This window comes from Heterodontus francisci, chromosome 16 (genome assembly GCF_036365525.1).
Source record: "Heterodontus francisci isolate sHetFra1 chromosome 16, sHetFra1.hap1, whole genome shotgun sequence".
Lineage (NCBI taxonomy): Eukaryota > Metazoa > Chordata > Chondrichthyes > Heterodontiformes > Heterodontidae > Heterodontus > Heterodontus francisci.
In genome coordinates this window covers 67,860,521-67,881,727 of record NC_090386.1, presented here as the reverse complement: position 1 = coordinate 67,881,727, position 21,207 = coordinate 67,860,521, and the positions used below count along the sequence as shown (strand labels likewise).

Sequence of the window (21,207 nt, the reverse complement as noted above, 5' to 3'; positions counted from 1 at the left end):
CTGGACATAGTAGCGGACACCTTTCCCATGTGCTTGTTGATTTCTGCGTCGAGAGACAGATTACTGGTGATAGTTGAGCCTAGGTAGGTGAACTCTTGAACCACTTCCAGAGTGTGGTCGCCGATATTGATGGATGGAGCAGTTCTGACATCCTGTCCCATGATGTTCGTTTTCTTGAGGCTGATGCTTAGGCCAAATTCATTGCAGGCAGCTGCAATCCTGTCGAAGAGTCTCTGCAGACACTCTTCTGTGTGAGATGTTAATGCAGCATCGTCAGCAAAGAGGAGTTCCCTCATGAGGACTTTCTGTACTTTGGTCTTCGCTCTTAGACGGGCAAGTTTGAACAACCTGCCCCCTGATCTTGTGTGGAGGAAAATTCCTTCTTCTGAAGACTTGAACGCATGTGAGAGCAGCAGGGAGAAGAAGATCCCAAACAGTGTGGGTGCGAGAACACAGCCCTGTTTCACACCACTCAGGATAGGAAAGGGGTCTGATGAGGCGCCGCTATGCTGAATTGTGCCTTTCGTATTGACTTGGAATGAGGTGATGATACTTAGTAGCTTTGGTGGACATCCGATCTTTTCTAGTACTCTGAAGAGAAAATGTCTGCTGACGAGGTCAAACGCTTTGGTGAGATCTATGAAAGCAACGTAGAGGGGTATCTGTTGTTCGTGGCATTTCTCCTGTATCTGACGAAGGGAGAACAGCATGTCAATGGTGGATCTCTCTGCTTGAAAGCCACACTGTGCCTCAGGGTAGACACGCTCAGCCAGCTTCTGGAGCCTGTTTAAAGCGACTCGAGCCAAGACTTTCCCCACTATGCTGAGCAGGGAGATTCCACGGTAGTTGTTGCAGTCACCGCGGTCACCCTTGTTCTTATAGAGGGTGATGATATTGGCATCGCGCATGTCCTGTGGTACTGCTCCCTCATCCCAGCACAGACAAAGCAGTTCATGGAGTGCTGAGAGTATAGCAGGCTTGGCGCTCTTGATTATTTCAGGGGTAATGCCATCCTTCCCAGGGGCTTTTCCGCTGGCTAGAGAATCAATGGCATCACTGTGTTCCAATTTTGTTGGCTGAAGGTCCAGCTCATCCATGACTGGCAGAGACTGGGCTGCATTGAGGGCAGTCTCAGTGACAACATTTTCCCTGGAGTACAGTTCTAGGTAGTGCTCCACCCAACGGTCCATTTGCTTCGTTGGTCAGTGATTGTGTCCCCTGATTTAGATTTGAGGGGGGCGATCTTCTTGATGGTTGGCCCAAAAGCTCTCGTAATGCCATCATACATTCCTCTGATGTTTCCGGTGTCGGAGGCCAGTTGAATATGACTGCATAGGTGTTGCCAGTAGTCATTTGCACAGCGCCTGGCTGTTCTTTGTGCAGCGCTTCTGGCTGCTTTAAGTGCTACGGATGTTAACCTGCTGGGGGCTTTCTTGTAGTCCAACAGTGTCCTGCTTTCTGTGTACAGGACATACCTGGGCAATTTTCCACATTTCCAGATAGATGCCAGTGTTGTAGCTGTACTACAACAGTTTGGCTAGGGGCGCGGCAATTTCTGGAGCACAGATCTTCAGTACTATTGCCGGAATATTGTCAGGGCCCATAGCCTTTGCAGTATCCAGTGCCTTCATTCGTTTCTTGATATCACGCGGAGTGAATCGAATTGGATAAAGTCTGGCATCTGTGATGCTGGGAACTTAAGGTGGAGGCCAAGATGGATCATCAACTCGGCACTTCTGGCTGAAAATTGTTGCAAATGCTTCAGCCTGATCTTTCACACTGATGTGCTGGGCATCCCATCATTGAGGATGGGGATATTTGTGGATCCACCTCCTCCAACTAGTTGTTTAATTGTCCACCACCATTCACGGCTGGATGTGGCAGGACTGCAGAGCTTAGATCTGATCCATTAGTTATGGAATCACTTAGCTCTGTCTTTCACATGCTGCCTACACAGTTTGACATGCAAGTCGTCCTGGGTTATAGCTTCAACAGGTTGACACCTCATTTTGATCTATGCCTGGTGCTGCTCCTGGCATGCCTTCCTGCACTCTTCCTTGAACCAGGGTTGGCCTCCTGGCTTGATGGCAACAGTAGAGTGGGGAATATGCCGGGCCATGAGATTATAGATTGTGGTTGAGTACAATTCTGCTGCTGATGGTTCACAGCGCCTCATGGATGTCCAGTTTTGCATTGCTAGATCTGTTCAAAATCTATCCCATTTAGCACGGTGGTAGTGCCACACAGCATGATGGACGGTATCCTCAATGTGAAGGCGGGATTTCGTCTCCACAAGGACTGTGCGGTGGTCACTCATACCAATACTGTCGTGGACAAATGCATCTGCGACAGGCAGATTGGTGAGGATGGAGATCAAGTATGTTTTTCCCTCACCACCTGCCACATACCCAGTCTACCAGCTATGTCCTTTAGGACTCGGCCCAGCTCAGTGAATAGTGGTGCTACTGAGCCACTCTTGGTGATGGACACTGAAGACCCCCACCCAGAGTACATTCCACCCTCAGTGTTTACTCTAAGTTGTGATCAACATGGAGGAGTACTGACTCATCAGCTGAGGGATGGCAGTAGGTGATAATCAGCAGGAGGTTTCCTTGCCCATATTTGACCTGATGCCATGAGACTGCATGGGGTCCGGAGTCGAGATTGAGGACTCCCAGGGCAACTCCCTCCCGACTGTATACCACTGTGCCGCCACCTCTGCTTGGTCTGTCCTGCCGGTGGGACAGGACATACCTGGGGATGGTGATGGCAGTGTCTGGGACATTGCCTGTAAGGTATGATTGCGTGAGTAACACTATATCAGGCTGTTGCTTGACTAGTCTGTGGGACAGCCCTCATAACTTTGGCACAAGCCCCCAGATGTTAATAAGGAGAACTTTGCAGGGTTAACAGTGCTGGGTTTGCTGTTGTCGTTTCCGGTGCCTAGTTCGATAACGAGTGGTCCGTCTAGCTTCATTCTGTTTTATTGACTTTATAGCGGTTAGAGACAACTGAGTGGCTTGCTAGGCTATTTCAGAGGACACTTGAGAGTCAACCACATTGCTGTGGGTCTGTAGTCACATGTGAGCAAGACCAGGTAAGGACAGCAGATTTCCTTCCCTAAAGGACATTAGTGAACCAGATGGGTTTTTACAACAATCGACAATGGTTTCATGGCCATCATTAGACTAGCTTTTAACTCCAGATTTATTAATTGAATTCAAATTCCACCTTCTGTGGTGGGATTCAAACCCATATCCCCAGAGCAATACCCTAGGTCTCGAAAAATTCAATCAAGTTTGTTAGGCATGATCTCCCCCTGACAAAGCCATACTGACTATCCCTGATTAATCCCTACCTCTCCAAGTGGAGATTAATCCTGTCCCTCAGAATTTTTTCCAACAGTTTCCCTACCACTGACGTTAGACTCATTGGCCTGTAATTACCTGGTTTATCCCTGCTACCCTTCTTGAATAATGGTACCACATTCGCTGTCCTCCAGTCCCCTTGGACCTCTCCTGTGGCCAGAGAAGACTTGAAAATTTGTGTCAGAGCCCCTGCTATCTCCTCACATAGCCTGGGATACATCTCATCTAGGCCTGGGGATTTATTCACTTTTAAGCCTGCTAAAACAGTTAACACTTCCTCCCTATCAATGCTAATTTGTTCAAGTATATCACAATCCCCCTCCCCGATCTCTACACCTACATCATCCTTCTCCATAATGAACACAGATGAAAAGTAATCATTTAAAACCTCACCTATGTCCTCCGGCTCCACACACAGATTGCCACTATGGTCCCTAATGGACCCTACTCTTTCCCTGGTTATCCTCTTGCCCTTCATATACTTATAAAATGTCTTGGGATTTTCCTTTATCTTGCCTGCCAGTGTTTTTTCATGTCCCCTCTTCGCTCTTCTGATTACTTTTTTTTAAAGTATCTCCTACACTTTCTATACTCCTCTAGGGCCTCCGCTGTTTTCAGCACTCTGAATCTGCCATAGCCTCCTTTTTTTTCTTTATCCAATCCTCTATATTATTTGACATCCAGGGTTCCTGGACATGTTGGTCCTACCCTTCACCTTTACAGGAACATGTTGGCCCTGAACTCTCCTTTTTGAACGATTCCCACTGGTCTGATGTAGACTTTCCTACAAGTACCTGCTCCCAGTCCACTTTGGCCAGATCCTGTTTTATCATATGGAAATCGGCCTTCACCCAATTCAGTACTTTTATTTCCGGTCCCTCTTTTCCATAACAACCTTAAATCTTACAGAGTTATGGTCACTATCCCCAAAATGCTCCCCCACTGACAGTTCTACCACTTGTCTGGCTTCATTCCCTAGGATTACGTCCCGTGCCGCCCCTTCTCTTGTAGGACTTTCTACGTGCTGGCTTAAAAAGCTCTCCTGTATGTTCTTTAAGAATTCCGCCCCCTTTAAGCCTTTTGCACTTTCCTTAAGCCTTTTCTTAAATGTGGAGACCAAAACTGCACACAGTACTCCAGATGTGTTCTCACCAAACCCATGTACAATTGTAGCAATATTTCCTTATTCCTGTTTTCCAATCCCCTTTGCCTTCCTAATTGCTTCCTGCACCTGGATGTTAACTTTCTACATTCCTTGTACAAGTACACCAAGTCTCTTTGAGCGATGATACTTACAAGTTTCACACCTTTTAAAAAAAAATATTTTGCTTTTCTGTTCTTACGAACAAAGTGCATAACTTCACATTTCCCTACATTATACTCCATCTGCAATCTTGTTGTGCACTCACTTAACCTGTCTATCTGTCTTTGCAGCCTCTCTGTCCTCCCCACAGCTTACCTTTCCACCCACCTTTGTATCATCAGCAAACTTAGATACATTACTCTCTGCCTCTTCATTTAAGTCATTAATATAGATTGTAATTAGCTGAGGCCCCAGCACTGATCCTTGCGGCACTCCACTATTCACTGCCTGCAAACTTGAAACTGCCCAGTTTATGCCCACTCGTTGCTTCCTGTCTGTAAACTAATCATCTATCCATTCTAATATATTACCCCCAACTCCATGAGCCCTTATCTTGCCTATTAGCCTTTAGTGTGGCATCTTATTGAATGCCTTTTGGAACTGCCTTTTGACTTTTAAAATGGGGACTGAACTATATAAGGAGGTATAAATAGGGCACTTAGAAAATCATAATATGATTAGGCAGTGTTAACATGGTTTTATGAAAGGGTCCGAAAATGTATTCAAGATTTTTGAGGATGTGACTAACGTCAGATAAAGGGGAACCAGTGGATGACGTGTATTTGGATTTCCAAAAGGCATTTGACAAGTTGCCACATAAAAGGTTATCACACAAGATGACAGCTCATGGGATTAGGGGTAATATATTAACATGGGTAGAGGGTTAACTAACAGAAAATAAGGATAAATCAGGCATTTTCAGGTTGGCAAAATGTAATTATTGGGGTGCCGCAAGGATCAATGTAAATAGCTGAGACCCCTGCAATCTATATTAATGGCTTATATGAAGGCGCCAAGAGTACTGTATCCAAGTTTGCTGACGATACAAAGCTAGGTGGGACAGTAAGCTGTGAGGACACAAAGAGGCTGCAAAGGGATAACGACAGGTTAAGTGAGTAGGCAATAATGTGGCAGATGGAGCATATGTTGGGAAATGTGAGGTTTTTAGCTTTGGTAGGAAGAATAGAAAAGCAGAATATTTTTTAAATGGTGAAAAACTTTTAAATAAAAACAGAAAGTACTGGAATTACTCAGCAGATCAGGCAGCATCTGTGGAGAGAGAAGCAGAGTTAACATTTCAGGTCTGTGACCTTTCATCAGAAACTTTTAAATGTTGGTGCTCGGAGAGATTTGGGTGTCCTTGTGCAAGAAACAAAGTTAGTATGCAGATATAGCAAGCAATTAGGAAGACAAATGGCATATTGGACTTTATTGCAAGGGGGTTGAATGAAGTACATGAGTAAAGAAGTCTTGCTATAATTGTACAGGGCTTTGGTGAGTCCACACCAGTACTGTGCACAGTTTTGGTCTCCTTATCGAAGGAAAGCTATACTTGCCTTGGAGATGGTACAGCGAAGGTTCACTTGATTGATTCCTGGGATGGAAGGGTTGGCCTATGATGCGAAGCTGTGTAGAATGGTCCTGTACTCACTGGAGTTTAGAAGAATGAGAGGCGATTGCATTGAAATATATAAGATTCTAAGGAGACGTGACAAAGTAGACATTGAGAGGTTGGTTTCCCTGGCTGGAGAGTCTAGAACAAGGGGGTATAATTTCAGGATAAGGGGCTAATCATTTAAGACTGAGATGAGGAGATATTTCTTCATTTAAAGGGTTGTGAATCAATGGAATTCTCTCAATCGTTGAGTAATGTTACAACCAGGTGAGAAAGGGGTCTAGGGTTTCCTCTCAGCCTTCACCTGGTCTTACCGTAACAGGGTTTTATTTTGAACACACCGTTTTTTTAGCTCCCCCCTACTAATCAACTTTCCCAAACCCTTGCACATGCGAAGTTGCAGATTATGGTTACTCGCCTATCTGTCTCTAAGGTCCTGAAGTTGCTGTTTCTCCATCTCTCCTGCTTCTGTTTCTCCTCCCCATAATGCATCTTGGTTTTTTTTTTTGCTTTGCTCTCTGTTCTCTGCTGCTTCTCTCTGACTTTTCTTTCTTTTCAGATGGGAGATGGTAGGTAGTGTGACATTGTTTTGGTGGGAAATAGAGCCACAAATGACTGCACTTCAGATTTGAGGTGGGATTTCTGTGGAAAGTCTCGTCCTCAGTGGATTCTTTCCCTCTCCAAATCACTTGTGCTTTCCCCTACTCTTTTTCTCACAGTGTACCCCCTATTCTTACATCTTCCCACTATCCATTCCCCTTCATACCATCCCCTCATTCCCATTACTCATTCCTGTCACTACTCCATCCCTCTTCTCCCTTGAATTGTCCATACAAAGTGTCTATCTTCCTCAACCTTTGCTCTGCAGTCTGATAGCTCCCTGTTAATCTTTCATCTACTCTGCTCCTCTTCCCACCTGCTTCCCCAAAAGGTGGACAGCATGAGGTCAAAGATTCCCTTAGTCTCAACAGGATTCCCTTCTGTCCTCTCTTCCTATGTTTCCCTGAGTAGCCTTAACTTCAAGCTTTTTAAATTAAGAAATAAAATTAGTAAGAGGAAAGGAACTGTTTGTTTCTGTGTGTATGTCTCTATTTACTCCTCTGTCTCTCTCCCCGCGCCCCCACCCCCCCATCTCATAAATGTTAGAAATTGGGGTCTCAAGTCCCAATTTTACCTTGGAGCACAAATTAGATTTGCAGGGCAGCCAGTAAGCTCCATGACATTGACAGTGTAAAGCCCATTGTTATGACTGAGGCAGGAGGAGTGCATTGTTAATTCAGTCCCACCCCTCCACAGGTCACAGCATATCAATAAATTTTCCCACCTACCGAAGAACAGCCAATTAGATACTCTATTTGTCCCTAGAATAAAGCACACCAACCAAGTTTCTTTAATCACCAACAAAATTAACTATTTATTATAAACCCAAGTCTTAAGCAATAATGAAGTAAATCTATATATGAATTGAGATTAAAGCTGCTTATTTTTCTAGCCCTCATGCACACACACATGCATCCAAAAAAAATGCTTAACTATGGAGAAAAACGATTTTGGTTTACAGCTGTTTCATAGGAATGAAAGGAACAATAAAATAACTTAGGATGTCATGTTCTGGTTGGAAGTTCTTTGGTTTGGTGAGGTGTCCCAAAGTCAAATAGTTAAATGCCACTCAAAGTCTTTCCAGGCGAGGTTGATGAACAGCCTGTGATGAGCAGACGTTCAAGGAAATTCAACTGCAGCAGCCTTTACATAAGGTCTTCCATCAGGGGTGTAGCAACAGGTCTGCTTAGGTCTTACAGTAGCAGTATAGCAATAGAAGCTTTCTTCAAATTTCAGGATTTCTTAAACACAGGAGGCAACAGGAACCACACTTGATGCAGGGATTCTTCAGTGACAGGAAGCAATAGGAATCTGCCACATTTGAAATGTGGGGTTTCTTCTCAAGAGATGCAGGATTTCTTTATAGAGAGAGGTAACAATTTTTTGGATCTTCCTCTCTAATCTCCAGGCAGGTCAAAATCAAATGTCAAATGTCTGTTCTCTGTCCAACTCACTGGCTTTTTTAAAAGGTCCAAAGTGAAACTGAAACTTCCAGAACTACGTCACATGTTCAGTTATAAAGTCTCTCTTGTCACTCAAAGAGTTGCCAAGAGGTCAAACCCCTTGCTGGTTTCCTTGAAATTACCTGCTTTCCTGTTCTTGTGTACAAGTTCAGCTTCCTTTCAAAACATTTATAAACTTCCACTATTTGCAGGTCTCTCACAGTCCACTGAAAAATCTTTTTTCAGTTTTTTAAAACACACAGAATTCTAAGTTTTTAATACAAAAACAAAAAGCCTTGTAACATCATGTTAACTCATTATAGTATGCATCACAAATCAGGTAGTCCGCCCACATGAGGCACGCAATTTCCAACACGACTCCTGAGGCCTACTTAAAGCAAGGTTGCCTCCCCTGATGGCACTTTTGCTCATCAGACTCTGGAATACTTTTTGACAAGATACAATCAAAGGGCCATACCACCACCAGCGCCCCTCCCCCCCACACTTTTCAAATACCTCCCTAGAGGTCCTAGTGGAGGAATTGAGGGCAAGGAGGGAGTAACTATACATCAGATACTGCATGAATGTTCATAAGGCCACAATGTAACAGCATCACACCCAGGACAGAAGTAAATTGACCTCACAAGAGCAGGAATGGTGAATATGGCTCTTCACATCTCTGCCTCTATCAACAGCACCTGATTACATTCTTGTCACCACCCCCCCCCCCCCCCCACCATCATTGTCAACAATTCCCTCCCCTCCATCACATGCTTCAGCGTACAATCACAAGGGCACACTGCAATACCTCTCTTGCTCATTCTATACATACTCATCTCTTCTTTTGCTCTCTTCACACCACACTTTAACTCTCTTTTCAATTGAACAATGACCACCACCACCTACCTCTCCTTCCTCACTTCATGTTACACACACTTCCTTTTATAGCCATCACCTCCCCATCCATCTTCCATCTTGTCTCTTCTTCACCCCTCCCCTTGCAGTCTATGCACAAGACCGACACATCTCCACTTACTCCTAAATGGAGGTGGTGGTGTAGTGGTAATGTCACTGGACTAGTAATCCAGCACCCAGGCTATTGTTCTAGGAACATGGGTTCAAATTCCCACCACAGCAGATGGTGAAATTTGAATTCAATTAGTACATTTGGAATTATAAAGCTAGTCTAATGATGACCATGAAATGATTGTTGTAAAATCCCATCTGGTTCACTAATGTCCTTGAGGGAAGGAAAACTGCCATCCTTACCTGATCTGGCCTACATGTAACTCCAGACCCATGGCAATGTGGGTGACTCTTAAAAGATGTCCTCTGAAATGGCCTAGCAAGCCACTCAGTTCAAGGGCAATTAGGGGTGGGCAATAAATGCTGGCTTAGCCAGCGACACCCACATCCCATTAAAAAAAATGGTCTAGTTCGAATTTTAAGATTGTGTCCTCTTGTTCTGGATTTCCTGCAACGGAGGAAAGAGTTTCTCTGTATCCACCCTATCAAATCCTTTTATTGTTTCAATCATCTCAATTAGATCACCCCCTCAACTTTCTAAACTCAAAGGAATGCAAGCCATATTTATGCAACCTATGCCAAGAATTTAAGCCTTTAAGCCTAGTATAATTGTGACGAATTTGTACTGTAGCCCCTACAAGGCCAACATATCTTTCCTGAGGTTCAGTATCCGAAACTGAACACAATGGTACAAATCAGGTCTAACCATGGCTACAACTGGAGCACCAGTTCCATACTTTTGAATTCCACACCCTCCAAACCCTTGAGATAAAGGCTTACATTCCATTGCCCTTTTTTTAGATTTAGATTTAGATTTTTAGATACAGCACTGAAGCAGACCCTTCGGCCCACCGCGTCTGTGCTGACCATTAACCACCCATTTATACTAATCCTACACTAATCCCATATTCCTACCACATCCTCGCCTGTCCCTATATTCCCCTACCACCTACCTATACTAGGGGCAATTTATAATGGCCAATTTACCTATCAACCTGCAAGTCTTTTGGCTGTGGGAGGAAACCGGAGCAACTGGAGGAAACCCACGCAGACACAGGGAGAACTTGCAAACTCCACACAGGCATTACCCAGAATTGAACCCGGGTCGCTGGAGCTGTGAGGCTGCGGTGCTAACCACTGCGCCACTGTGCAACAGCTTTTAAATTAATAGATCAACTCAGCCCTTTTCTGGGCCTGCACCCAATGCTGCTGGATTTCATTGACAAGGCCAGCAGCAGGTGCCAAAGTTAAAACAGCATTGGAGCCTGATTGATGTTGTTAAACCCCTACCTTTGAATCACAATGAAACTCTTACCCGACTGAGGCAAGGGCCTCACATGCAATAAGAAACACACTTCCACTGTACACAGATCAGGCGGAATTTAATGGGCCCCGGGAGATGGGCTAGGAGGCAGGGGTGCTCATAAAATTCCGAGGGCAGATGAGGGCGAAGGGCCTGTCCATCGCACCACAACTAAGTCTGGAGCGGGAAAGGCCGAAGACAGCCTTCAGCCCAGAGGCCAGTTGAGGTCCTTAAGTGGCAAATCACTCGCCACTAGAAGGACCTCTTACTGCCACTACTGGAATTAAACCAGTGGCAGGGTGGGACCTCTGCCACATGGGGAGGTCACCCAGTAAAACAAGGCAGCCTCCCTGCAGGTTTGGGGGGAGAGGGGGTGCCACCTCCATGGGCAATCTGTGGCCCACGGAGGACTCCCAATGGCAAAGGTCCTCCCTCCACTAACACCCCTCCTTCAACACCATTCCCCCCGCCCCCCCACTGTCACCAGGGCCTGCCAGATTGGCCCGGTGACCCTATCTCACTCACTTTGGTCCGGGGCTCCAGTGCTGGGCATGGTGCCAGGCCTCCTGTACTACCAGCAGTGGCCACCTGTCCCAGTAGTGCTTTTGATAATACTGAGCTGCTGGCCCTCGGATTGGCCAGCAGCTGTTGGGGGTGGAGTCCCCATCCTTAAAGGGATGGGGCTCCCAGCGCCGGGCCGTTAATTGCCTGAGCGCTGTTGAATCACACTAGGTGCTCTGAAGGGCTGAGACAGGGTTCCCCTCGCCTTTTTGGCCTGGCACCAGGAGCCCTGCCATCTTGACCAAATTCAGCCCATCGTGTGTGGGATTAAAATCGAGGCTTATATTTTAATGTATTGAACAATGGACGATTTTTTTATTGAGTCTGGTTATTATAATGAAAATATTCATGGTCCCTGGCCATTCATAGATATTGAAATGAACATAATGCTTTTTTGTCAGCTGGTATGTCAAATGGTGAGCACTTATAATGAACATCAGAAACTCAGTAAATTTGATCCATTCTCAACAAGAGGGGCAAAGAACTGCTCTAGTCACTATGTGAAGGTACTTCGTAGCTGGATGTTTACGAAACTGCTACATAGGCAGATAAGCCCATAGGAGGAAATGTTACATCTTTTAGAGGGAAAAGGGATGAACTGATATCAAAATCACATTATCTACTCGCTGATCATATAGCACCATTTCTGATGGTTACTGAGCAATTTTCAGTCTAGACTGTCCCCCCTCCTGCCACTCATTGTTGTGCTGGTCTAGCTGTAACGGATGGAAGATGAGTCAAGGAATAATGTGATGTTAAGTTTTAAGTTTTTTTTTCACCTGCAGTTCTAAATGATCAAGTCCATCACTTTCGGATATTTACCTCACCTGAGGGAGTATTTTATCTTCATGAGAATCGAACGTTTTCAACAATTAGTGATCTTTTGGAATTCTACAAAAGAAATTGGAAGATTCTTGGGTTTCCATTCACAAACCCATGCACAAAGGTATGTACTGGGAGTTCATGCTGCATAAAAGAAAACTGTACAGAACGGTTGGTGATGTGCAACTTTATTGTATTCAGGGAGGCTTTTCCAAAAGCGCTGGACAGATTATCTAAAAAGACATTATTACCCTTATGTGATCTGGAAAAACGATGGAACGATTTTTGTTCTTCCACTCTTTCTAGTCCAATGATATTGCCTGGCTGATTGCAATGATTTCTCAAATTTCGTGACTTTAAAAATGAACATAAAGTTCAGAAAACAACAACAGCTTGCACTTATATAATGCTATTAATGTAGTAAGATATCTCAATGCGCTGAGAAAAATTAAGCTTCAGAGTAAAAGAAACAGGGATTTTGGTAAAAAAAATTATTTCATATCTTTATGGAAAATATATATTATTGACTCTTGGAGCTGATTCTTCTGTCCATGACAGTATTGGTAGGAGTGACCACCGCACAGTCCTTGTGGACGAAATTCCCGCCTTCACATTGAGGATACCGTCCATCATGATGTATGGCACTATCACCGTGCTAAATGGATAGATTTCGAACAGATCTAGCAATGCAAAACTGGGCATCCATGAGGCGCTGTGGGCCATCAGCAACAGCAGAATTGTACTCAAACACAATCTGTAACCTCATGGCCCGGCATTACCATCAAGCCAGGAGACCAACCCTGGTTCAATGAAGAATGCAGGAGGGCATGCCTGGAGCAGCACCAGGGATACCTCAAAATGAGGTGTCAACCTGTTGAAGCTACAACACAGGACTATTTGCATACAAAACTGCGTAAGCAGCATGTGATAGATAGCTAAGCGATCTCATAACCAACGGATCAGATCTAAGCTCTGCAATCCTGCCACATCCAGCCGTGAATGGTGGTGGACAATTAAACAACTAACTGGAGGAGGTGGCTCCACAAATATCCCCATCCTCAATGAAGGGGGAGCCCAGGACATCAGTGCGAAGAATAAGGCTGAAGCATTTGCAACAATCTTCAGCCAGAAGTGCCGAGTTGATGATCCACCTCGGCCTTCTCCTGAAGTCCCCAGCATCACAGATGCCAGACTTCAGCCAATTCGTTTCACTCCATGTGATATCAAGAAACAACTGAAGGCACTGGATACTGCAAAAGCTATGGGCCCTGACAATATTCCGTCAATAGTACTGAAGACCTGTGCTCCAGAACTTGCCGCGCCCCTAGCTAAGCTGTTCTAGTACAGCTACAACACTGGCATCTACCCTGCAATGTGGAAAATTGCCCAGGTATGTCCTGTACACAAAAAGCAGGACAAGTCCAACCCGGCCAATTACCGCCCCATCAGCCTACTCTCAATCATCAGTAAAGTGATGGAAGGTGTCATCAACAGTGCCATCAAGCAGCACTTGCTTAGCAATAACCTGCTCAGTGACGCTCAGTTTGGGTTACGCCAGGGCCACTCAGCTCCTAACCTCATTACAGCCTTGGTTCAAACATGGACAAAAGAGCTGAACTCAAGAGGTGAGGTGAGAGTGACTGCCCTTGACATCAAGGCAGCATTTGACCAAGCATGGCATCAAGGAGCCCTAGCAAACCTGAGGTCAATGGGATTCGGGGAAAACACTCTGCTGGCTGGAATCATATCTAGCTCAAAGGAAGATGGTTGTGGTTCTTGGAGGTCAATCATCTGAGCTCCAGGACAGCACTGCAGGAGTTCCTCAGGGTAGTGTCCTAGACCCAACCATCTTTGCTGCTTCATCAATGACCTTCCTTCAATCATAAGGTCAGAAGTGGGGATGTTTGCTGATAATTGCACAATGTTCAGCACCATTCGTGACTCCTCAGATACTGAAGCAGTCCGTACAGAAATGCAGCAAGACCTGGATAAGTAGCAAGTAACATTAGCGCCACACAAGTGCCAGGCAATGACCATCTCCAAGAAGAGAGAATCTAACTATCTCCCCTTGACATTCAAAGGCATTACCATCGCTGAATCCCCCACTATCAACATCCAAGGGGCTACCATTGACCAGAAACTGAACTGGAGTAGCCATATAAATACCGTTGCTACAAGAGCAGGTCAGAGGCTAGGAATCCTGAGGCGAGTAACTCACCTCCTGACTCCCCAAAGCCTGTCCACCATCTACAAGGCACAAGTCAGGAGTGTGATGGAATACTCTCCACTTGCCTGGATGGGTGCAGCTCCAACAACACTCAAGAAGCTCGACACCATCCAGGACAAAGCAGCCCGCTTGATTGGCACTCCATCTACAAACATTCACTCCCTCCACCACCGACGCACAGTGGCAGCAGTGTGTACCATCTACAAGATGCACTGCAGCAATGCACCAAGGCTCCTTAGAGAGCACCTTCCAAACCCACGACCTCTACCAACTAGAAGGACAAGGGCAGCAAATACATGGGAACACCACCACCTGCAAGTTCCCCTCCAAGTCACACACCATCCTGACTTGCAACTATATCGCCGTTCCTTCACTGTTGCTGGGTCAAAATCCTGGAACTCCCTTCCTAACAGCACTGTGGGTATAACTACCCCAAATGGACTGCAGCGGTTCAAGAAGGCAGCTCACCACCACCTTCTCAAGGGTAATTAGGGATGGGCAATAAATGCTGGCCTGGCCAGTGACGCCCACATCCCACGAATGAATAAAAAAAAAAATTCACTTGCAACCTGGCTACTCACAGATTACCTGGTCAGCAGATCACTTGTGAGCACTCAGTCACACTGTGAGTGTGCACGTAAATTGCCAAATAACAAACTCCTCAACTTCTAAATAAACTCCAGGCATGGTTATGTACAGAATAGAGTGTGTATAATAATAAATGGAGCTGTTTTACAAATCAGGAACGCAACAGCACATAACTTTTATCCTCGCACATAACTTTTCTCATTTCTTTCCACATAACCTTCTGGGTTTTGCTTTTCATACCCAACTCTCTTCCATAGGATCCACAACTCCGACTGGCCCTGAACCAGTGCCTCCAGACCATTACACAGCATTAGTTGTAAAGATAAATGACACACAAAGTCATTAAGCATCCTATATTTATTGTGTTTTTCCTTTGCTAATATTACTGTGGTCTTGAGCGAAGTCCAAAGTACGGAAAGTCCTCATGAGGGAACTCCTCTTTGCTGACGATGCTGCTTTAACATCTCACACTGAAGAGTGCCTGCAGAGTCTCATCGACAGGTTTGCGGCTGCCTGCAATGAATTTGGCCTAACCATCAGCCTCAAGAAAACGAACATCATGGGGCAGGACGTCAAAAATGCTCCATCCATCAATATTGGCGAACACGCTCTGGAAGTGGTTCAAGAGTTCACCTACCGAGGCTCAACTATCACCAGTAACCTGTCTCTCGATGCAAAAATCAACAAGCGCATGGGAAAGGCTTCCACTGCTATGTCCAGACTGGCCAAGAGAGTGTGGGAAAATGGCGCACTGACACGGAACACAAAAGTCCGAGTGTATCAGGCCCGTGTCCTCAGTACCTTGCTCTATGGCAGCGAGGCCTGGACAACGTATGTCAGCCAAGAGCGACGTCTCAATTCATTCCATCTTCGCTGCCTCCGGAGAATACTTGGCATCAGGTGGCAGGACCGTATCTCCAACACAGAACTCCTCGAGGCGGCCAACATCCCCAGCTTGTACACACTACTGAGTCAGCGGCGCTTGAGATGGCTTGGCCATGTGAGCCGCATGGAAGATGGCAGGATCCCCAAAGACACATTGTACAGCGAGTTCGCCACTGGTATCAGACCCATCAGCCGTCCATGTCTCCGCTTTAAAGACGTCTGCAAATGCGACATAAAATCCTGTGACATTGATCACAAGTCGTGGGAGTCAGTTGCCAGCGTTCGCCAGAGCTGGCGGACAGCCATAAAGGCGGGGCTAAAGTGTGGCGAGTCGAAGAGACTTAGCAGTTGGCAGGAAAAAAGACAGAGGCGCAAGGGAAGAGCCAACTGTGTAACAGCCCCGACAATCAAATTTTTCTGCAGCACCTGTGGAAGAGCCTGTCACTCTAGAATTGGCCTTTGTAGCCACTCCAGGCACTGCTCCACACACCACTGACCACCTCCAGGCGCTTACATTGCCTTTCATTGCAGCAGCTTTTTCGGGAGCAGAGAGTGAGCGAGTGAGCAGCTGGGAAGGTCAGTTTGAAAGTAAATTTAATTTCCTTTTGTTTTTCGGCGGAGGCCAGGGGGCTGCTGGGTAAGTAAAACACTATATATTTGGGCGGTTTCTGAACCCGAGACACCACACTTGTCGTGTCTCCCACCCGCCCTCCTCCTCTAACCAAAAAAAAAGGACTCGGTGGGGTGTTTATAAGGTAAGGCTTTTTCGATTTCTCTGGTTTTATTGTGATTGGTAAAAACTTTTCGTTCCTTTTTCATTTAACTAAGTTAAGCTTAAGATTAAAAATGGCAGGAGATCTCAGACCCGTGTCATGCTCCTCTTGCTCAATGTGGGAGCTCAGGGACACGGCTGATGTCCCTGACTCCTTCACGTGCAGGAAGTGTGTCCAACTGCAGCTCTTGTTAGACCGCATGACGGCTCTCGAGCTGCGGATGGACTCACTTTGGAGCATGCGCGATGCTGAGGAGGTCGTGGATAGCACGTTTAGTGAATTGGTCACACCGCAGATTAGGATTGCTGAGGGAGAAAGGGAATGGGTGACCAAAAGGCAGAGAAAGAGCAGGAAGGCAGCGCAGGAGTCCCCTGCGGTCATCTCCCTCCAAAACAAGTATACCGTTTTGGATACTGTTGGGGGAGATGGCTCACCAGGGGAAGGCAGCAGTAGCCAGGTCCATGGCACCGTGGCTGGCTCTGCTGTTCAGAAGGGCGGGAAAAAGAGTGGAAGGGCTATAGTCGTAGGGGATTCGATTGTAAGGGGAGTAGATAGGCGGTTCTGTGGTCGAAAACGAGGCTCCCGAATGGTATGTTGCCTCCCAGGTGCACGGGTCAGGGATGTCTCAGATCGGCTGCAGAACATTCTAAAGGGGGAGGGTGAACAGCCAGTTGTCATTGTGCACATAGGCACTAATGATATAGGTAAAAAACGGGATGAGGTCCTACAAGCAGAGTTTAGGGAGTTAGGAGCCAAGTTAAAAAGTAGCACCTCAGAGGTAGTAATCTCAGGATTACTACCAGTGCCACGTGATAGTCAGAGTAAAAATGAAAGAATAGTCAGGATGAATGCGTGGCTTGAGAGATGGTGCAGGAAGGAGGGGTTCAGATTTTTGGGACATTGGGACCGGTTCTGGGGGAGGTGGGACTATTACAAATTGGACGGTCTACACCTGGGCCGGACTGGAACCAATGTCCTTGGAGGTGCTTTTGCTAACGCTGTTGGGGAGGGTTTAAACTAATGTGGCAGGGGGATGGGAACCAATTGAGGTCGGTTGACAGTAAGGAGGTAGTAACAAAAGCCTGTAAGGAACTAGATAATGAAGTCAGTGTGACTAAGGGGAAGAACAGGCAGGGAGCAGATGATGAATATAAAGGGACTGGTAGTCTGAGGTGCATTTGTTTTAATGCAAGAAGTGTAGTAGGTAAGGCAGATGAACTTAGGGCTTGGATTAGTACCTGGGAGTATGATGTTATTGCTATTACTGAGACTTGGTTGAGGGAAGGGCATGATTGGCAACTAAGTATCCCAGGATATCGATGCTTCAGGCGGGATAGAGAGGGAGGTAAAAGGGGTGGAGGAGTTGCATTACTGGTCAAAGAGGATATCACAGCTGTGCTGAAGGAGGGCACTATGGAGGACTCGAGCAGTGAGGCAATATGGACAGAACTCAGAAATAGGAAGGGTGCGGTAACAATGTTGGGGCTGTACTACAGGCCTCCCAACAGCGAGTGTGAGATAGAGGTACAAATATATAAACAGATTATGGAAAGATGTAGGAGCAACAGGGTGGTGGTGATAGGAGATTTTAATTTTCCCAACATTGACTGGGATTCGCTTAGTGTTAGGGGTCCAGATGGAGCAGAATTTGTAAGGAGCATCCAGGAAGGTTTTCTAGAGCAGTATGTAAATAGTCCAACTCGGGAAGGGGCCATACTGGACCTGGTGTTGGGGAATGGGCCCGGCCAGGTTGTTGAAGTTTCAGTAGGGGACTACTTTGGGAATAGTGATCACAATTCCGTAAGCTTTAAAATACTCATGGACAAAGACGAGAGTGGTCCTAAAGGAAGAGTGCTAAATTGGGGGAAGGCCAACTATACCAAAATTCGGCAGGAGCTGGGAAATGTAGATTGGGAGCAGCTGTTTGAAGGTAAATCCACATGTGATATGTGGGAGGCTTTTAAAGAGAGGTTGATTAGCATTCAGGAGAGACATGTTCCTGTGAAAATGAGGGATAGAAATGGCAAGATTAGGGAACCATGGATGACAGGTGAAATTGTGAGACTAGCTAAGAGGAAAAAGGAAGCATCCATAAGGTGTAGGCGGCTGATGAAAGACGAAGCTTTGAAAGAATATCGGGAATGTAGGACCAATCTGAAACGAGGAATTAAGAGGGCTAAAAGGGGTCATGAAATATCTTTAGCAAACAGGGTTAAGGAAAATCCCAAAGCCTTTTATTCATATATAAGGAGAAAGAGGGTAACTAGAGAAAGGATTGGCCCACTAAAGGACAAAGGAGGAATGTTATGCTTGGACTCAGAGAAAATGGGTGAGATTCTAAACGAGTACTTTGCATCGGTATTCACCGAGGAGAGGGACATGACGGATGTTGAGGTTAGGAACAGATGTTTGATTACTCTAGGTCAAGTCGGCATAAGGAGGGAGGAAGTGTTGGGTATTCTAAAGGGCATTAAGGTGGACAAGTCCCCAGGTCCGGATGGGATCTATCCCAGGTTACTGAGGGAAGCGAGAGAGGAAATAGCTGGGGCCTTAACAGATATCTTTGCAGCATCCTTAAACACGGGTGAGGTCCCGGAGGACTGGAGAATTGCTAATGTTGTCCCCTTGTTTAAGAAGGGTAGCAGGGATAATCCAGGTAATTATAGACCGGTGAGCCTGACGTCAGTGGTAGGGAAGCTGCTGGAGAAGATACTGAGGGATAGGATCTATTCCCATTTGGAAGAAAATGGGCTCATCAGTGATAGGCAACATGGTTTTGTGCAGGGAAGGTCATGTCTTACCAACTTAATAGAATTCTTTGAGGAAGTGACAAAGTTGATTGATGAGGGAAGGGCTGTCGATGTCATATACATGGACTTCAGTAAGGCGTTTGATAAGGTTCCCCATGGCAGGCTGATGGAGAAAGTGAAGGCGCTTGGGGTCCAGGGTGTACTAGCTAGATGGATAAAGAACTGGCTGGGCAACAGGAGACAGAGAGTAGCAGTAGAGGGGAGTTTCTCAAAATGGAGATGTGTGACCAGTGGTGTTCCACAGGGATCCGTGCTGGGACCACTGTTGTTTGTGATATACATTAATGATTTGGAGGAAAGTATAGGTGGACTGATTAGCAAGTTTGCAGACGACACTAAGATTGGTGGAGTAGCAGATAGTGAAGGGGACTGTCAGAGAATACAGCAGAATATAGATAGATTAGAGAGTTGGGCAGAGAAATGGCAGATGGAGTTCAATCAGGTCAAATGCGAGGTGATGCATTTTGGAAGATCCAATTCAAGAGTGAACTATACAGTAAATGGAAAAGTCCTGGGGAAAATTGATGTCCAGAGAGATTTGGGTGTTCAGGTCCACTGTTCCCTGAAGGTGGCAACGCAGGTAAATAGAGTGGTCAAGAAGGCATACGGCATGCTTTCCTTCATCGGACGGGGCATTGAGTACAAGAGTTGGCAGGTCATGTTACGGTTGTATAGGACTTTGGTTCGGCCACATTTGGAATACTGCGTACAGTTCTGGTCGCCACATTATCAAAAGGATGTGGATGCTTTGGAGAGGGTGCAGAGGAGGTTCACCAGGATGTTGCCTGGTATGGAGGGCGCTAGCTATGAAGAGAGGTTGAGTAGATTAGGATTATTTTCATTAGAAAGACGGAGGTTGAGGGGGGACCTGATTGAGGTGTACAAAATCATGAGAGGTATAGACAGGGTGGACAGCAAGAGGCTTTTTCCCAGAGTGGGGGTTTCAATTACTAGAGGACACGAGTTCAAAGTGAAAGGGGAAATGTTTAGGGGGGATATGCGTGGAAAGTTCTTTACGCAGAGGGTGGTGGGCACCTGGAACACGTTGCCAGCGGAGGTGGTAGACGCGGGCACGATGGAGTCTTTTAAGATGTATCTAGACAGATACATGAATGGGCAGGAAGAAAAGAGATACAGAACCTTAGAAAATAGGCGACATGTTTAGAGAGAGGATCTGGATCGGCGCAGGCTTGGAGGGCCGAAGGGCCTGTTCCTGTGCTGTAATTATCTTTGTTCTTTGTTCTTTTTACCCAATGTCTCTCGAGATAAGGAGGCCAAAGAAGATGTTTGCATTTATTCAGGGCTGTTCAGGGCAGGACCCTATCTCAGGTACTCTAAAATATAGGAGCGGAAGACAGAATCAGTATATGTAGGGTATTTTACTTCAGTCTCTGAGGCTGTCAGTTAAGTAACCAAATATCTATGATTAGAAGACAGCTACAGTACCAGGATCTAGTGTTGTCGGGTATTTGCAAATAAATGTGTTGAATTGGCCTGAGCATTCCACAAGTTGTATTTCAGGAACAAGATTTCGGCAAGCTGCCAAATCGTAATATTTACAATTTTGCTGTATATTAGATAAACTTTTTGTTGTTTTGAGAATGTGCCTTGAGAGCCAAATGTGTGAAATGTAGTTTATGAAAGAGGAAAGGACTTGCTTCTAGATAATGCCTTATCATGTCCTCAGGACATCCCAAAGTGCTTCACAACAAATGGATAAATTTTGAAGTGAAGTTACAGTTATTCTGTAGCCCCATGTGTCAGATAATTTGTGTACAGCAACATCTTACAAACCGCAAATGAATGAATTACTGGGTAGTCTGCTTTTTAATGGGATTTGTTTAAGGATGGCTAGGATTCCACAGGAAATCTCTGCTTTTCTTCAGGGAACATAATGGGATCCTACCTCCATCTGACTTGCTAGGAGAGGTCTCAGATGGTAGGGCCATTTTTCTGCATCCTGCCCCCTCACTCCACTCCACCCCACCACCTGCCCCCAGCCACATGCCAGATGCTAGTTCACTGGAAATGTGAAGGCCACAA

The 21,207-nt window shown here is 45.8% G+C and overlaps 1 protein-coding gene across 1 annotated transcript in view; it reads left to right on the top strand.

Annotated features, from left to right (window-relative positions):
• Window positions 1-21,207, top strand: part of srms (src-related kinase lacking C-terminal regulatory tyrosine and N-terminal myristylation sites) — a 69,596-nt gene that overhangs the window by 34,208 nt on the left and 14,181 nt on the right. Inside the window, exon 3 of the mRNA XM_068048335.1 lies at window positions 11,845-12,005. Within this exon, the coding sequence (XP_067904436.1) occupies window positions 11,845-12,005 (161 nt within the window). The remainder of the gene's footprint in view (window positions 1-11,844; window positions 12,006-21,207) is intronic.